This window comes from Carassius auratus, chromosome 1, assembly GCF_003368295.1.
Source record: "Carassius auratus strain Wakin chromosome 1, ASM336829v1, whole genome shotgun sequence".
Classification (NCBI taxonomy): domain Eukaryota; kingdom Metazoa; phylum Chordata; class Actinopteri; order Cypriniformes; family Cyprinidae; genus Carassius; species Carassius auratus.
Genome location: NC_039243.1, coordinates 25,132,336 through 25,150,203, shown reverse-complemented (window position 1 = coordinate 25,150,203; position 17,868 = coordinate 25,132,336). Strand labels below are relative to the sequence as shown.

Below are 17,868 nucleotides of genomic sequence, written 5' to 3'. Positions count from 1 at the left end.
GAATAAAATATAAGTTTATGAGATTTGTAAATTATTCCATTGCTTTTTTACCCACAATTTGCACTGTGTCCCAACTTCTTTGGAATCGGGTTTGTACAAAACATTGTTGTGTTACTAATCACAAAACCCATCATCGCATTACATTTATTGCATATGTACAGATTTATTACAAACTTTATTACAATTCTCTATAATAAAAAGTTTAAACTCCAAAGTTTAGATTCCAACGTGTGATACCTTCGGTAAATAGTGAATGCCAGACTGATGTTCACTAGAAAAACCCTCCTTCTGGAATGGGGCGTGTGTTTACGTCATCCCGTGCCACGCACTCGCAGACGTCGTCTAGGCTGGAGTAAAGGGCGGAGCGCAGAGCAGCCAGTGTCCAGTCTTATATTTCTGGCTGCTGTGGTCACTCACTGATTAAATGAACGGCACAATGGCTGCATCGTCGAACAGGATCATGCTGGGTCCCCTTGTAGCTGCTATCGACCAAGGCACGAGTTCTACACGTTTTCTGGTAAGTCGCATCTTGAGGACATGTCTTCGTGTTTTGGTTATAGACTGTATGGTTGTGGTGGAGCTTTAAGTGGCTCGCATACAGACAGACTGAGATTGGAGAGTCCTCCGTGCCCTTGCCAACATGTCCGGGTAACTGTTAAATATACCGGAGCCGGTTCAGTCATGCCGGTTGCTACCCACATGGATATATATCATATTCAGTTTCTGAATCTGCTCATTCGCACGAGGCTAATTGAACGTTAACCGATTCATTCTTTCTATTTCTATCTATTTGTATTTAGCCTTCATACATACGAGAAATGTGAAATCACTGTCAAATAATAGTCTGACTCACCTAATTAATATTAATATCTTTAACTTCAAACTATAGGCTAACATACACTACCAGGCAAAAGTTTATTAACAGTGAGATTTTTAATGTAAAAAGTATCATCTGTTCACCAAGCCTGCATTTATTTGATCCAAAACACAGCAAAAACAGTAACATTTTGAAATATTAGTACTATTTAAAATAACTTTTTATTTGAAAATATTGTACATTTTAATATTTATTCCTGTGATTTCAAAGCTATATTTTTAGCATAACATCTTCAGTCATATGATTCTTCAGAAATCATTCTAAAATTCTGATTTTGCTGCTGTAAAAACTGTTGAAAACACCAGAGTAGATTTTTTCAGTTTTCTTTGATGGATAGAGAGTTCAGAAGAACCGCATTTATCTGAAATATAAATCTTTTGTAACATTATAAGTGCTTTATCATCGCTTTTTTTAAAGCATCCTCACTAAATAACAGTATTAATTTCTATAATATATTTAAAAAAAAATAATAATAAAAGAAATAAAGAAATAAATCATAGTGACTCCAAGCTTTTGAATGGAATAGTGTATAATGTTGCAAAAGCTTTTTATTTCAGATAAATGCTGATCTTTGGATCTTTCTATTCATCAAAGAATCCTGCAAGAAAATGTACTCAACTGTCTTAAATATTGATAATCAGCAAATCAGCATATTAGAATTACTTCTGAAGATCATGTGACACTGAAGCCTGGAGTAATTATGCTGAATATTCAGCTTTGATCACAGGAATTACATTTTAAATAGTAATAATATTTCAAAATGTTACTGTTTTTGCTGTACTTTGGATAAAATAAATGCAGGCTTGATGAGCAGAAGAGAATAATAATAATAATAATAAAAATGTAATACATCTTACTGTTTAAAAACTTTGACTGGTAGGTGTAGGCTGATTATTCTTATAGATTGAAATGCATGTGCTTTAGCCAGTATAAAGTGTATGAAAAGTGCTCTGAAAAAAGAGCAACAACAAAAATGTGAACTGATTGTCTGCCAGCAGGAGGCGCTGTGAGAGCAGCAGAACCAGCCGTTTCTCCAGTAACGGCTGTAATCATAGCAGTTCTTCTCATAAAAGCTTCTTTGTCAGATAAAATGAAAATGCCATCGAAACTTTTCAGAAGACAGTCTAATCCCTTCAGAGATACATCATATAAACATCCATTTATATGATTTTGAAACGTGCAGTGCTCATGTTTATTCAGCTAACACACGTCACAAATAAATCAATGTTCTGTCTGAGAAACACGGGTAATGTATCAAAATACTGGAAAGGTGTTTAAAAATCATATCATCGTTATTAGAAAAAATATATATATCGGGATACATATTGATATCGAAATAATTCTATTTAATTCTATAATTCATATTCTAGTATTTGGCAGCAGAGCTATTCAAGCCTTAAGCTTTATTATTATTATGATTATTATTATTATATTTTTTTTTGTGTAAAATTATTATCAATGTAGTGGAGATCTGTTGGAACTCATTGTGTTATTTAAATGTTCTTACGAAGGTCTTAAGTTTACCTTCATAAAACCTGCAGAAACCCTGCTTGTGGTGCTCTGTTAGAAATGTCACTATTGGCTAATGTGGACACTATGTGTTAGATCTGACAAGGTTGTGGCACTTATAGTGGACAACCCAATTTAATATCCTCTGTTTGTGCGTCCATCAGGAAGACAAAAATGTATAAAAGAATGTGTGTTTGTGTTAAAGAGGGTGTGCTTGTAATTCCAGGCCCTGACAAACATTCTTCATATTGTTAAAATGATGTGGCTAGAATTGTTACTCAAAAGAAGACATCAGAATAAGGTCAAACAGTGTGATTAATGCCTTTGTAATTCATTGTTGGAAATTCCAGATTTCAACATCACCGACATTTCACTACAATACTGCTGAAATGCAGAGTTTTCCAGAAAGCAAGGTTAACTTACCGTCACATATACCCTGAACTCTCTGTTGATTAACCCAAACCTGTCTTTCTTGAGCTTTACTGGTTCAGTCAACTCAGAGCATTTTCAGTTAGCACAGAAGACATTCTCTACAGAGCAATGAATCGAATTGATGGTTGTGCAATAATTTGTCTTTTTTTCAGTTTAATCTTTTAATCACTGAGAATAAATATGATATTGTTTGTTTCGTGCTAATTAAATACTAATAAATATCATATTTATTTTTATTATAGAAATACAGTAGAATACAATAGAAAACTGTGAACCATGATGTGAGGACAATAAAATATGATAAATATATTAGAATAAAATAAACATTACCTTGTTATAATGTTTAACATTATAATTATATTATTTATTATAACAATAAAATAAATATAATAACATATTAGAATATAATATTACCTTATGTAATACTTAATAGTGCTTTATAATTAACAAATCACACAACTAAATGATGTGTGTGTGTATATATATATATATATATATATATATATATATATATATATATATATATATATATATATATATATATATATATATATATATATATATATATATGTGTATATATTGTAATTGCATAATATTATGCACAATAAGGCATAGTATACCCACTGGAGTCTCATCAATATGTCACGCCTTCACAGATACTGTTGCTCTGTGGGGTGGGGTTATCCACTTACTTACTCCCAAACATACCTGCGTACTGTATGTCACATAACCTGCTTTCTGGAATACCCCTCAGGTACTTCTCAGAGAAACACAACTCTTGTTTCTCTTTCTGAAACACTGAGTTTTTATATCTGATTTCTGTCTTTCTAATACTGTATGTTGAACAGGGGCAGATTGGAGGGAAAAACTGATAATTGACTCTTATTTCATCAAAAAACTTAAAGGTTTTTGATAACTTAAAAGTTCTCTGTTCTTTTATTTGTAGGTTTTCAATGCAAAAACAGCAGAGCTTCTCAGTCACCATCAGGTTGAGATTAAACAGAGCTTTCCCAAAGAGGGGTGAGTATTGTGTCCTTTGTATTGACTCACGCTGGTTCAATGGGGCAGTGCATTAAGCAATACAGCGAGAGTATAACTTGTGATTCAAATCACAAGTTCACTATTGGTTCATACTGTCATTCTGGATGAGCTGAATAGGATTTCTTCCATTCAAACTGATTGCAAAGATGTCAGCTGTGTTCAGTTATGCACAATGTGCTATATTTAAGAATCATGCAGATTTCATGTGGCAGGTTGGAGTGAGAACCAGGGTTATTTTAGAATCATTGAGATATTATTGTAGTTTTTATTAATATTTTGGATTTGTTAAATGTTCTGTTTTAATTCTAATTTTAATTAGAGTTGTAGTTGTCTTGTTGTGTTTTCCCCACATTTCTTATTTTTTAAAATATGCAGTTTTTATTGTTTTTAATTTTATTTCAGTTAAACTTTATTTTATTTTAAATAAATAAAAACTGGTATTAGTTAACTGTAACAACCCATTAAAAAATGATTTATTGTCTTCCCTCAGTTGGGTGGAGGAGGATCCAAAAGAGATTCTTCAGTCTGTGTATGAGTGCATGGACAGAACCTGTGAGAAACTGACCCAGCTCAATATTGACATCTCGAACATAAAAGGTATTAAGAAGACAGCTTGTTATTTCTCCATTCAACTGTTATTACAAGCTCATGATTGTTTATTATTATTTCTTCACATGTTTTAATCTGTCTGCAGCTGTTGGTGTGACCAATCAGCGGGAAACCACTATTGTTTGGGACAAGGATACGGGAGAACCACTTTATAATGCTATAGGTAAATAACATTACAATCCTATCATATATGACCAGGGGTTGACTGGCAGTCTGGAGTAATGAGAGTTTTCTGGGTGGGCCACTGGACAATGTGGCTAGACGTCCCGTTGCTACACAGATGTAAAAAGAACGACCGATGATCATTCATTGGCCTAGGTAGTCAAGTCAAGTCACCTTTATTTACATAGAGTGTGTCAAAACAGCATTAGAGTGTTAAACAGGAAAAACATGTTCTGATCAGTGTTAGGCAGTAATTAGTTACAGTAATAATAAGACTTTATGCAGTAATTAGTAGTAATATTTCAGTAACAATATTATAGTTGCCATGCATAAGACAGCTTGTTACTTATTTACTTTTGATGCCTCAACCCATACTGATTTGAAATCCAACAACACAATAATTCCTAGTTTTTTTTTTATATATATATAATTTACATGACTCACACAGGCACATGAAGTCACCAGTTAATCAGGAAAGCTAGGAATATGGAAACGTTTACATTCAGGAGATGGAAATAATGCCATTGCACTGCTTTTTCTCAGGAGAAAAGGTGATCTGAAGTTGTGGCTTTATGGAAGTTGTGGTATTACCAGGGGTCCACATAAGTGGTCCAAAATTAAAAATTAGTTTAGTTTGTTGTTGTATTTTGTTGGAAAAAAGGTTCATAAATGCTTCTCATGTTTGGCATATGTTGCTTTTTCAAATGCACATTATAAACAGTGTTGGGTAATTTACTTTTGAAAATTAATGAATTATTATGACTTATTACATCATTAATATTGTATTTAAATGACTAATTACTCTGTCTGAAGAGTAACTAATTTACTCAATAAGTAACTTAATTATTCAAATCGCTAATTAGGCTACATCTTAAAATCCCTATAAACTTTCAATTTGAGTCAAACATAGAATAGTTTAGCCTTTTCACATGATCATGTGTGATTTGCAATAAGACAGCAGCGCTGTACAAATGCGCCTGTCTCTGGCTCAGCGCCAGCCAAAGCGCGAGCACAGATTTGAATTTAGCAGCTGATTGCTTTGCCGCACTGAACGATCTAATCACACTGGTGTGATTGTATCAAAGCTAAAAAATAATATTTGGCTATTTTTGTTGTTTGTAAGCTGCATTTCTGAGGGGGCACGCTACTCACTTTGAATGGACATGACGCCTCTGAAGTTAGTGATAATGTCAGTTAATTTCTATATAACGTTAGCTCTAATTTATTATTATTGCAATTTTATCTTTAGACAGTTTAGACAGATTTCAAGTTCAATGTTGATTTTAGAAGTGTTGAAATGATTTACTGTATGTAACGCAAGTACTTTGTAAGTAACTATAATTTAATTACCTAAAAACGAGCAGTAATCCCTTACTTTACTTTTTCAGTGGATAAGTAAATTAATTTAGCAACTCAAACTTGTGGTGCTTTCAGATGGAGCAGCATTTACTGCTGATTGCAGGGCCATGCTGCACTGTAAAGCTGTGCAAAACAGCCTTCCCGATTTCATAATCACACTAAACCATATGATTTAATCATGATTTCAATTTGATTTTGATTAATTGTGCAGCCCTACTTAAGACATATCAGACTCTGCAAACATTCATACTCGTCAAGACGGGTATTTTGACATAAAACTTGTGTATTTGACTATTCTAGTGTAATAATGCACGAAAGAAAATGTCTCCAGTTACTGTCGTAACCTCTGTGGGAACTCCTCCACATCTCAGAAATCTTATAGGATAGCACCAGTTAAAAATAACTGGCCAGTTGTAAATACTGAGAAGTCTGCGGAAAGTATTTAATGCGTAGAGAGCGTCAATTCCCTTAGAATCTGAGACTGAATACTTAAAAAAAACAGATCGAGCAGTGTGCATGGTGATCTTCGCAATGTCTCGTTCCCACTCTCAGGGAACCAAGGTTACGACAGAAACCGAATACATTCCTCTTCGAGAGTTCACTCTACATTGATAAGCATTCACAGTGGGAACACTATTCTTCTGTGAGCTCGGCAAAGATCACACCAAGCATGGAGTAGAACAACATACAATTCCAAACCAATAGTGATGCCATTAATGAAGCCTGCAGCTGGTAGGCAGAGCTAGAGCAGTGAAATCAAGGAATACAAAATTAACATATCTGGCCAGAATAAACAGTGTCAACAGTTATACACAGTAACAAACAATTGAATGCATTGCAATTAAAAAGAATAGTGAGATTAGTGACTCAACAAAACCACTTGAGATGCCATGGATGGCACATCCAACTTGTAAAACCTGGCGAAAGTATTCTGTGAAGATCAGCCAGCTGCATGGCATATATCCCAAATATATGTCCCTTTAGACCAGGCCCATGAAGAGTCGATAGAGTCATGTCCAGCCTCGGCATGGGCCAGGCCCAGGCGGGCGATGCCATGCTCGTGGGTGTCCAACGGACTGTTGGAGCCTGCGCAGATCCTCCAGAACATAGCCATCAGATGCTGAAGAGACGATCATTTCTTATGTTGCATCTTCAGAAGTGGCAGCAGAATGGCAGACAATGTGAAGGAGAATATTCAGAGGCAATTATCGCTCTCGCCGCATTTATACTGCTTGCTAGTATTTGCATGCGACTGCATAGATTAGCGACAATTGGCCAGTTTATTGAACTGACATTATCCTATAAGGTTTCAGGATTTTGGTGAAGGAGAGGAGTTCATATTGCGAATGCTTCGCAATGTAGAGGGAATGCTTAAAAGGGAACTAAAGGAATCACGTTTTCAGGTGCGTCCGACATCGGAGCACAAGACAGCAAGGAGTTGTTTTCTGGCACTTATTGCACTTAATAACTCTTTTTAACGTCAAGCAAGGCACATCACATGCCAAGTGTATTCTCTGCTATATGCATTGACCGACAATTTTGACTTTTTGCAATCTTTTTAAGTAGCCTATTATTAAAATAATTTAGGCATGGCATGTCTTTGCAATATGAATATCGTGATATCTACATTTGCGATATTTTGATAATTTCAATATATTGTGCAGTTGTAACTGTTCCACAGGAGATGAGAGATAGGAGCAGAGACTGTCAAGCTCCAAAAATAACAAATATAACCAGGAGAAAGACACCAAAAAGACAGTCCACATGACTTCTGCACTATATTCACCATATAATCTAAAAATTCTGAGGCCATAAAAGTGCATTTTGTTTTATGGGTGGATTTTATGGTGTAAATTGACTTTAGCAACCCTGTATAAAAAAAGCTGTGTACAAGTTCTTCTATTTGCCATGACACCAGGAAAGAACAGGCAAATTATTAATTTAAAGAAATGTCAATCATTCATGTTAATAAGCAAAAAAAAAAACAACCTTTATTTCAAACAAATGCTCTGCTCATAATGAGCCAGTGTGTTATGATGTGGTGTATTGGGGATCAGGTGTGGTGGGCTGCTCTATGCCAGAAGATCTAGGGAAACTTTTTACTCCAAGTCCACCCCTGTTGATTAGTAGTCATATCTACTGCTTTACATTCCAGAATCAAATAACCAAATAATTCCTTATTTGTTTGGACGTGTTTAAGTTTGGCTTGATCTGCGGACCCAGTCAACAGTAGAAAGGCTGATCAACAAAACTCCAGGCAGAAACAAAAACCACCTCAAGGTGAGAGTGATGGTGTCTCCTTGTAAACCTGAGCAGTTATATACAAAGTCCATTATTATGTTATTTTTTTTTTTTCAATATGTCTGACAGTAAGTCTTTTTTAAAAGGATCATATGATATAAAATATCATTATTTTGTGTATTAGGTGTAACCAAATATGTTGGCATGCTTTAATGTAAAAAAAAAACACATTATTTTTCATGTACTGTACATTATTGTAGGTCCTCTATGCCCCACCTCTCTTATTTTCTACCAATTCACTCCTTTCCGACAAGCGCAGTCTGCTCTGATTGGCCAACTGACCCAGTGCATTGTGTTTGGCTGAACACAGCAAGTGTTCGTCGGAAATGTAACACCCATTTCCATAATCGCGAGCTTCATTTTTAAGCTTCTGTTCAAGCCCGAAAGGGGAACAGAGTGGTGTGACAGACACAGTGATGAAGCTTGTATGTGTTTGCAGAACACAAGCTACAGACGGTTAAGACAGCTGACTCCACTGTGTGACCCAGTCTCTCTCTCTCACACACAACTCTGCATTTGAACAGTCAATAGTAAATACTTAAACTAATAACGAAACATACTTAAAATAACTGATTCAGAAACGCCAGATTGTCGTACCAAAGTCAGAATTACCTCCTCTTCTATGTTCACGTTTGTCCATAAAATGCGTTGCTGTTCTGTTGTAACTTGTAAGTAATCTTAATGATTCCTAAATGCATCTACTTTCAGAAGGCCAAATAAAGTGCTTTTGCTTTTGCCTAGATACACACAGCATCTCCCTGATATGGCTGCTTCAACACTAACTCCGGTTACTGAAACTACACCTTCTTTCTTTGCATGAACATTTGGACGGCATTACGCAAATATTTCCACACAGTGACGTAGACATGTGGGGGCGTGTTTAAATGTGCATTTTCGGGGGGCGTGGCGTGCGTGGCGAGACAGAGTCTTAACTTTGATAACGAATATCTCTTTGGTTTTGAGACTTTAGTCTTCAGAGATCTTATCTATGCACAATCAGCTTGTAACACTTCAAAGAGAAAGGAAAACTTGAAATCGCATCATATGACCCCTTGAAAGTCCCCATGAAAACAAATAGGAAGTTTTGGCTTAAGTCTGGCCATGTTAGCCCTCCCCCTGATTTCTTATTTCAAACAGTAATATATCAAAACATCAGAAAAATTACACTTATCAAGACACTTTACACAAGGTTGGCAAAACGGAATAATATTTGTTACTTCTCTTGCTTCATACAGCACAAGACTGGCCTACCCATCAGCACATACTTCAGTGCAGTGAAGTTACGCTGGCTGATGGATAATGTGGAAAAGGTCCATGAAGCTGTGCTCTCTCACAGGGCCATGTTTGGAACAGTGGACTCTTGGCTTATCTGGGTAAGAACAGTGGCATTGAGGTTTCTCTTATGCATTTATATAGTGTTTGTGTACATGGTAAAAGAAGAAATCTGTGCATGGCTTGTAGGCAATATACTCCAAAATAAACTCAAGCACTTGGTCATGGATTGATTTCAAATCTTCTAATCCAGTGGTTCTTAACCAGGGAACCACTGCTCTAATCAGTATGAAGTGATCATCATGTCAATATTTTGACTAGTTTAAATAATCCGTGATAAAACCTAACTTCCAGTGCCTGACTGGGGGGAAGAAGGGAGGTGTTCATTGCACAGATGTAACCAATGCCAGCCGAACAATGCTCTTCAATATTCATACAATGGACTGGGATCCAGAGCTCTGCAAGTATGTACAAATTTTCATACAAACAGTTTTATATGAATCTTTCTGGACCAATGCTTATTTACATACGCAAAACTCAAAATGGATACTCCACCCAAAAAATTAAAGACTTTGTTTCATAAACTGGGCTTATTTGGACTACCATTATATTTGCTTTGTTACATCTGAAGAATGTAAGTCATACATTTGGATGAAATTATCAGGCTATTTCCAATTTGGATATGGAGTATCCATTTTTATGACTGGAATACACTTTTAAAATCTACTCTACACATTAAACACTTTCTAATTTGTAAATGGTTGCAAGAGAAAAACTGATCATCATACCCTAAATGAATGACTATCACACACTACCAATATTTTAAATCATTCCAAACACAACAAACTCCAGCAGAAACATGCACTTCATTGCTAGGAAACCCCTGAAACCAAAATGAAAATTATATTGTTGTAAAATCTGCCCAAAATATCAAAAAACATGAATTTGTTATGCATCCTCTGACTCTATGGAAGAGTCTATAAAATGTCAACTCTGACTGCTTAGAATCTAGAAACTGGAAGCCAAACAGCAAATATGCAATAATTTTGGCCAATGTTGTGTAGTGTATTCCAGTCTTTAATGTTTTTAAATATATATTTACAACAAATATTTTCTTATTCTTTAACAGATATTTTGATATACCAATGGAAATTCTGCCAAAAGTGAGAAGTTCTTCAGAGATTTATGGTTTAATGGTAAGTGTTTGACCCAAAAGAGAGAACTACTTTCTGTTCTTATGTTACATAAATCACGGGTAGGATTCTGTTGTAGTAAATTGTCACATTGGTGTTAATGTGTCCTATTCAGGGTGCATTATAAGCATTTCTTTGAATGCAGGGCAAGAGAGAAATGATCTTTGCTCCAGAGCAGTGCCTGTCAAAGAGTAACTGTTTATTCTTTAACTGAACATACAAAAAAACCACAAGCCCCAATAACATATTCCATCCAAAGTTGAATTTTGCTGTGAAGCAGTCATTTTAGTGTGTCTTTTTTTATCATGATTATATTTTGTGTCCTGTGATCTCTTCGGGCTGACTGATAGAAAATCAGCTCTAAACTGGTGAGTATCTCTAGTTGTCCACACTGTCATGTCTTGGCAAACTGCTGTGTCATGTTATCACAGAAATTGGTGCATTTCCAATATTTCAGATTTTGGTTGCAAGTGCATTTTATATATTCCTGAGATAAGGTCTTATTGGAAATGTACTTGGTGGGGATCTTGTCATTGTTTTCCATTGTGTTTTGGCTTAAAACCTGATGCACTGCCTGTCCTTCAGTTCTTGAACTTTTTTCATTTAGTTTTATGGCTATGTTCCTCTTCTTTGTTACCTTTTTATTCACTGTGGTTGAGGCCACACCATCTTGAGTTGCAGTGATGAAAATAAAGCAGCTTTTTAACATATTTGGAGAGTCACTGATTCTTCTTTTTTTGTGGAGTATGTTTAGAACAGAAAGTGCTTGCAGCACAGAGCAGCAGATGATTTGCCAAACATTATCATGTTCACTAAAGTTTTCAATTTTATGATTATTAATCTGACTCAAGTTTTTAAGTTCTGACTAAGCAGGGGGCTGTATAATGCATGTTTATTATTATATTAATTTGTATATTATTAAATTATTCCCCTAATGTTTTACTTTTTTAATATTACATTTTTCTTACAGAAATCTGGCCCTTTAACTGGTATCCCCATATCAGGGGTAAGATTATTATTAAAAGATTACTTTTTTTTTTTTTTTTTGCCTTGTTCTTATTTGGCTAATGTCTCTTAAAATAAAATATAATATATTGTGTCATTAATTATTTACAGTTAAATTGACCATAATGCATATAAAGTATAATATCTTCAGATTCTCCAAATTAACACTTTTCCTTTAAAGTAACTTTACATTTGTTTACAGTGTCTTGGGGACCAATCTGCTGCCCTGGTGGGACAGATGTGCTTCAAGGACGGACAAGCCAAAAATACGTATGATTTTGTTTCGTTAATTGTTTTTTCAGTTCATATGCAGTAATATCACTGCGCAGATTCTACTCTGTAAAAAGTAAAAATAAACTGTAAAAAATATGGTAGCAACATCTTAGTTTTTTTCAGACCTAAATTCACAATTAACTGATTTAATGTTAATATACCAACTTATTGAAGTACTAATATCTGTTTTGTACCATTGTAATACACTGATAACCACCAAAAATAATGAGAAAGTCACATGATGTATCAAAGCACATCACAAATATCTTTTCCACAAGCTGAGGGCAATACTTATATACAGAAGGTGCACAGTGTCATTCACATAAATACTAAACATCATCACGGTAACACACACGATGCTGAAATAATGCAATTAATATAAATTTAACAACGATAAATGCAAGGTAAAACCCTAATGTACACAATGGATAAGAAAAACTAATTAAAAAAGAGTTATAAAATAAAAATCAAATATGAAGTGTCTGCAGGGAATTCTGGGACTGTCATCTGTGTTTTTTTCACTGTCAATTATACAATAACGTTTTCTCTTTTAAAAAACATAATTTGAATAGTATTTTACTGTAAAATTACATTAAATGTAATTACAGTTATTCACTGTATATGGAATGGAAACTTACTGTTAACCAATTAACAGGGTTTTACTTTGGCATGTTTACAGACTTTTACTGTTAAAAACTTAAAATCACGGTAATTTTTCCCAGTGTACTTTTCTCTGAATAGCCTTGTTTGTCAACATGTAAGAATGTGTGCTTAGACTAAAGGAAGATATTGTGATTTGTATATCTGCTCAAAATGTGTAACTTGTTTGTTTTTTTATTTACAGATATGGGACTGGTTGTTTCTTGCTTAAGAATGTAGGGACTAAGGTATTTGACATGAATATAGCTTAAAAAAAAATATTTATATATATATATAAAATGTTTATTTTTTTATCTATATTGTTTTTTTGTTTTTCATATCTTTATCTTCATCTTTCATATAAGCCTGTGATGTCGGACCATGGACTCCTGACAACAGTCGCATATAAACTAGGGCGTGACAAGCCTGCCTGCTATGCACTAGAGGTAATGTTGTTGAATGTGGACATTGTTTAATACATATCATGCTCCTGGCAGAGTATTTCTTACCAAAGCAATGTACATGCTTTGTTTATGTGGCAGCTATTTCATTCCACATCTCAAAAACTTGAAAAGTCAATTCATTTCTCATAATTAATGAGTGATGTCGCCAATCCTTCACCCTTGCTGAACTGGAGTTTTTCTTTTCTAGGGTTCTGTTGCCATTGCAGGGGCAGTTGTGCGTTGGCTAAAGGATAATCTTGGAATTATCCAAACCTCTACAGAACTTGGTGTGTTTGTGTAAAAGGTTATACTTATATTTATACCCTGATACAAGAGCGTAACCCAGTTTTGGAATATTTCATTTGAAACATTTCAATTCTCACCCCAGAGCAACTAGCTGCTGACGTTGGCACATCATATGGCTGTTATTTTGTCCCTGCATTCTCTGGATTATATGCGCCATACTGGGAGCCAAGTGCTAGAGGGTGAGTTACTGATACATCCATATGAATGATAATTTTCCATTGATGTAAGCGATGTAGAAAACACTTAAGCCTTAAGTTTTATAAGAAGCAAAAATATTCTGTTTCAAAAATATTTCTGTTTGTGAATTTCATAATGAGTTTATTATGTGAAGTCCAGTTGCAATTTTTGTGTTATTACCTGTGAAATGTACAACGTTGAACCTCTGTTTCTTGCTTGCAACAGAATCATCTGCGGTCTAACACAGTTCACCAATAGGAGTCATTTGGCTTTCGCAGCACTTGAAGCTGTCTGCTTCCAGACACGAGAGGTATCCCTCCATTAATTGCCATCGGCATGATTATACTGTACATTCTTATTACATGGCTCTCTGGAATAATTGATTCTGAAAATTAACTGTTGTTAAAGGAAATGTTTCTGTGTCCTACATGGCATCTTTGGTCTCTGCAAACGAATACATAACTTCAACTCAAATGTTTATTTCTTGTCTATTTTAATAGATGTGTAAAGAAATGTAGGATGCTAAAGGATGCTCAAATTTGTTTCAGATTCTGGATGCAATGAACCAGGACAGTGGTATTCATCTGTCCCAGCTCCAGGTTGATGGAGGCATGACGTCTAACCGGTTACTGATGCAGCTGCAGGCCGACATACTGTGTATCCCAGTTGGTAAGATGCACATGTTCATTTTGTAAGTCTTTATATGTACTGGTATAAATGTAATTCTACGGATGTTTGCAGATGGGCAGATATAATAAGTATTTATTTACAGTAAAGCCGTCCATGCCTGAGACCACAGCTCTGGGTGCTGCTATGGCAGCAGGAGCAGCTGAAGGAGTCAGTGTGTGGAGCCTAAACCCAGAAGATCTCACAGAGGTCACGTCAGAAAGATTTGAGCCTCAGATCAACCCAGAGGGTAAAGGAATCGAAAGTGCATTCATAACTAATGGAACTTGTATTTAAACTAATGTAAGTTTTCTAGTTGCAGATGAAACTTGACAGTTTGTTTTTTCCCTGCGCAGAGAGTGAACTTCGATATGCTCGCTGGAAGAAAGCTGTTCAGAGGGCTATGAACTGGGAAACCACAGAACCAGTCAGCAATGGAAATGGTGTGTTTTTGTTGTTGTTGTTGTTGTTTATTTGACAGTTGGGTCTCTAATCAGAGAGAAACACCTTATACAAATGCAATAAATAACAAAATCAGGAAATAGTTACTGGTATATGTAAGTATATGTTCTTGTTTTATATTTAAATTAGTAAAAAATAATAACATTACAAAAATTTTTTTTATCTGAAAATGAAAATCTTTTTGCTAAAATTTGTTTGTTCTATTAATTATATATATATATATATATATATATATATATATATATATATATATATATATATATAAAATTAAATTGACATTTATGCATTAAGCGGACAATTTATCTAAAGTGACTTATATTGAATTCAGGCTAACAATTTTCTCCTAACGTGTTCCCTGGGAGATAAATATATTCAACCAGGCCCTCAAAAGTAGTCAAAGAATGATGTAGGTTTGCAGTAATCAATAACCCCAGAGGTATTGACCCAGAATGTCCAAAGTCAGGGGAAATGGTTGTTTTGCAAGATTTTTACAGAGTTACAAAGTCCTGTTTCTGGAGATTAACTTTTCTGCGAAGTTATTGATTGTCTGGTTCAGGTAGAACTAAACTCTGAAGTAAATGTCCAGGAGCAGGATAACGTTTTTGTTGGTTTGACAAAATCAGTAGTTACTTAATTGTCGCACTTGTTCTCTCTTTCTTTCCACTGTCTTGTGTGACATGGACCTGTGTTTCTGGACAACCAACAGAGGAGACTAGTATCTTCAGTAGTGTTCCCTTGGGCTTTTACATTCTGGGTAGCATGTTTATGTTAATTGGAGCAAAGTACATTGCAGGTCAGTGTGAGAGCGAGTGTATGAGAGATATCTAAAGAGATAGATGCATGTTTATGTATGTGTCTCCTCCTTAAAGTCCATCAGCTTGAGAGAGAGTGGTGAACGTGAGTGTACTCGTAGGATAACCACCACACATTAGTTTTCTTCCAGAAGATGTCTTGAAGTATGTGTGAATGAATGGTGTAGAATAGCTTTTCATGTGAGTCTGTAAGGAGGAAATTATGGAACAGGTCCTGTTCATGTGCGATGGGATATACTTTTTTGTGAATTGGTTGGGACAAAAGGTACCTGTTCTAAGAATCTCCCTGTCTGTCCCAAACTTGCTTTTGCTGTCACCTCTATTCAGTCTTGGTTTTCGCTTGTTCACGGCCTCTTTTCTTCTCTTCTCATCCAGTGTCACGCTATCTTTTAAACATTTGTGTGCATGTTGAAAACCACTCTGCTCATCGGTTGAGCAAACATGTAGTTTTTGCGGTTTTAACATTTCCTTTTTTTCCCTCTCACTAAAGCAGGGCAGAAGTAGACTTGAACCTGCATTTCAGAAGATGGAAGATGAAGTCATTAGAAGGCCCATGGCTTACCCCTTCGAACTCAAGATGTGCTATAGTGGCCTTGACAAAAGACATTCCATTGAAACCATTGTTACTGCTTTCTGCAGACATGGTACCTGAAAATTTTAAATTAAGACCTGTCAGGCCATGTAGCAGAAAGTTTTATTGACCATATCTGGTATGAGGACATCTTGATCTTTCATGTCCTCATTACTGTACAGTAGTTTCCCCAAACTGTTCTCTAGAAGGAGCTCCATACTTTCACACTGAAGCTGCTGTGGCTTTGTGTTTCTGGTATTTTTCATGTACAGTACATTCTAATGGAATTGTCAATGATAATAATCAACTCTCAGCTGTGCAAATCAGTCATTGTCCAATGTTATTTTATTTTTGAATGGCACTAACAGTCACAGACATCCAAAGGCATGGGTCTGTGTATGGTGGTTAAGATTTAGTCTGAAGTTTGAAAGAGCAAGACGTACTATTAGTACAATATAATTACTTCTCAAACCTATTCAGGACAGTTTTAGTGCACTTTATTAAGTATTATGCTGTTATGTGTAACAGCAAAGGATCTCCACATAATCTCATGTACATAATGTTGTGATGTTTTTCCTCTTTTACAATTTCATATGCCTTTTGGAAATGGTTATTTTGTATGTAAAAAATATTGTTTAGAAATCAACTAGTCCAAAACACTGTGTTCCTGCTGATAGAAGGTGCTCTACTGCATAGCTTCTGCCTCCTATGAGAGAGACCATGAAACAAGATGTCACTTGAGCAGTATTGAGTCAACATCTCAACAATTACTGACGATGTCTGGAAATATATTTGAACAAACTTATCAACTTATTTCTTATCAACTGTAGCGCACTTAAATTAAATTGTCACTGTAATTTAATCTCTTAAATTGTGCATGTAAATGACATTACTGTGCAGCCCAAGGAAGCAATGATGTTAAAATCTTAAATTAATTTAATCTAAGTGTTTCCTTTCAGTTCCCTTTCTGTTTAAATAACTAACTTGAAAGAAAACAGTTGGCACCTGATTTTCTATCATATTTGATGTCTGTGTTAATGAAGTTTCATGACAGTGAAGAATATATGAACAGATGTAAACAGATTATATTTTTATTATTTGCTAAATTTTTAATGATACAATTGCAATATAGCAATCTTCTTTCAAAGAACAATTAGCATTTTAAAAAGCAGTTTCATGAGAAGCATTTGCATAATGTAGTACTCTGAATGGTACTTAATTTATTTTTGTCTTTGATTTGTCCATGAATACTTGAAATGCAAAAATTATGTTAAAAAAAAAAAAAAAAAACATAAAAAAAGGAGCCAGTATTAAACAGTGATTTGTTTTCTTCGTGGTATGTGCCTTTAATTGTTGAGCATTTAAAATGAAGATATCAAAATTCATACACAAGTTACATCTGGGTTGTAGATGTTAGTGAGTGATTATGTGATGTTCATTAGCACATCTTTATGCATTTCAGTTCTTTCCCCAGGATTCAAAGTACGTTTTCATCATTTAATTTTCCATTTCTACACTTTTAGTACTTAGTACTGTCTTGAAATTGCTTCTGGGAATTAAATGAAAAGTATGTTTAGTCTGTCAACATGCCGGATTTATCAAGAAACAGTCTGATAAGATGGACCAAAGTGGTGGACTTTGTATATTTATACACGCACAGAGCTGGGTAGTAACTGATTACATGTAATCTGGATTACGTAATTAGATTCCAAAAATTAGGTAGTTGAAATAAGATTTTAAAATACTCTTAATCGGACTA

The 17,868-nt window shown here is 35.0% G+C and overlaps 1 protein-coding gene across 5 annotated transcripts; it reads left to right on the top strand.

Annotated features, from left to right (window-relative positions):
- The first annotated feature begins 343 nt into the window (after positions 1–343).
- On the top strand, positions 344–17,380 carry LOC113105519 (glycerol kinase-like). 5 transcript variants are annotated; one of them, XM_026266621.1, is made up of 21 exons: positions 344–517; positions 3,765–3,838; positions 4,350–4,456; positions 4,554–4,631; positions 8,190–8,269; positions 9,526–9,663; positions 9,917–10,026; positions 10,692–10,758; positions 11,106–11,123; positions 11,726–11,761; positions 11,963–12,030; positions 12,878–12,920; positions 13,038–13,118; positions 13,324–13,402; positions 13,504–13,600; positions 13,824–13,908; positions 14,147–14,267; positions 14,371–14,514; positions 14,621–14,707; positions 15,433–15,519; positions 16,032–17,380. In XM_026266621.1, exons 1-21 carry the CDS (start codon positions 425–427, stop codon positions 16,040–16,042), a joined length of 1,704 nt encoding a protein of 567 aa, XP_026122406.1. In that variant the 5' UTR covers positions 344–424; the 3' UTR covers positions 16,043–17,380. The 5 variants fall into 5 exon arrangements, with proteins under 5 accessions (XP_026122406.1, XP_026122397.1, XP_026122414.1 ...); XM_026266612.1 differs by having other exon boundaries at positions 16,029–17,380; XM_026266629.1 differs by lacking the exon at positions 11,106–11,123 and having other exon boundaries at positions 345–517; positions 16,029–17,380.
- The last annotated feature ends 488 nt before the right edge of the window (positions 17,381–17,868 follow it).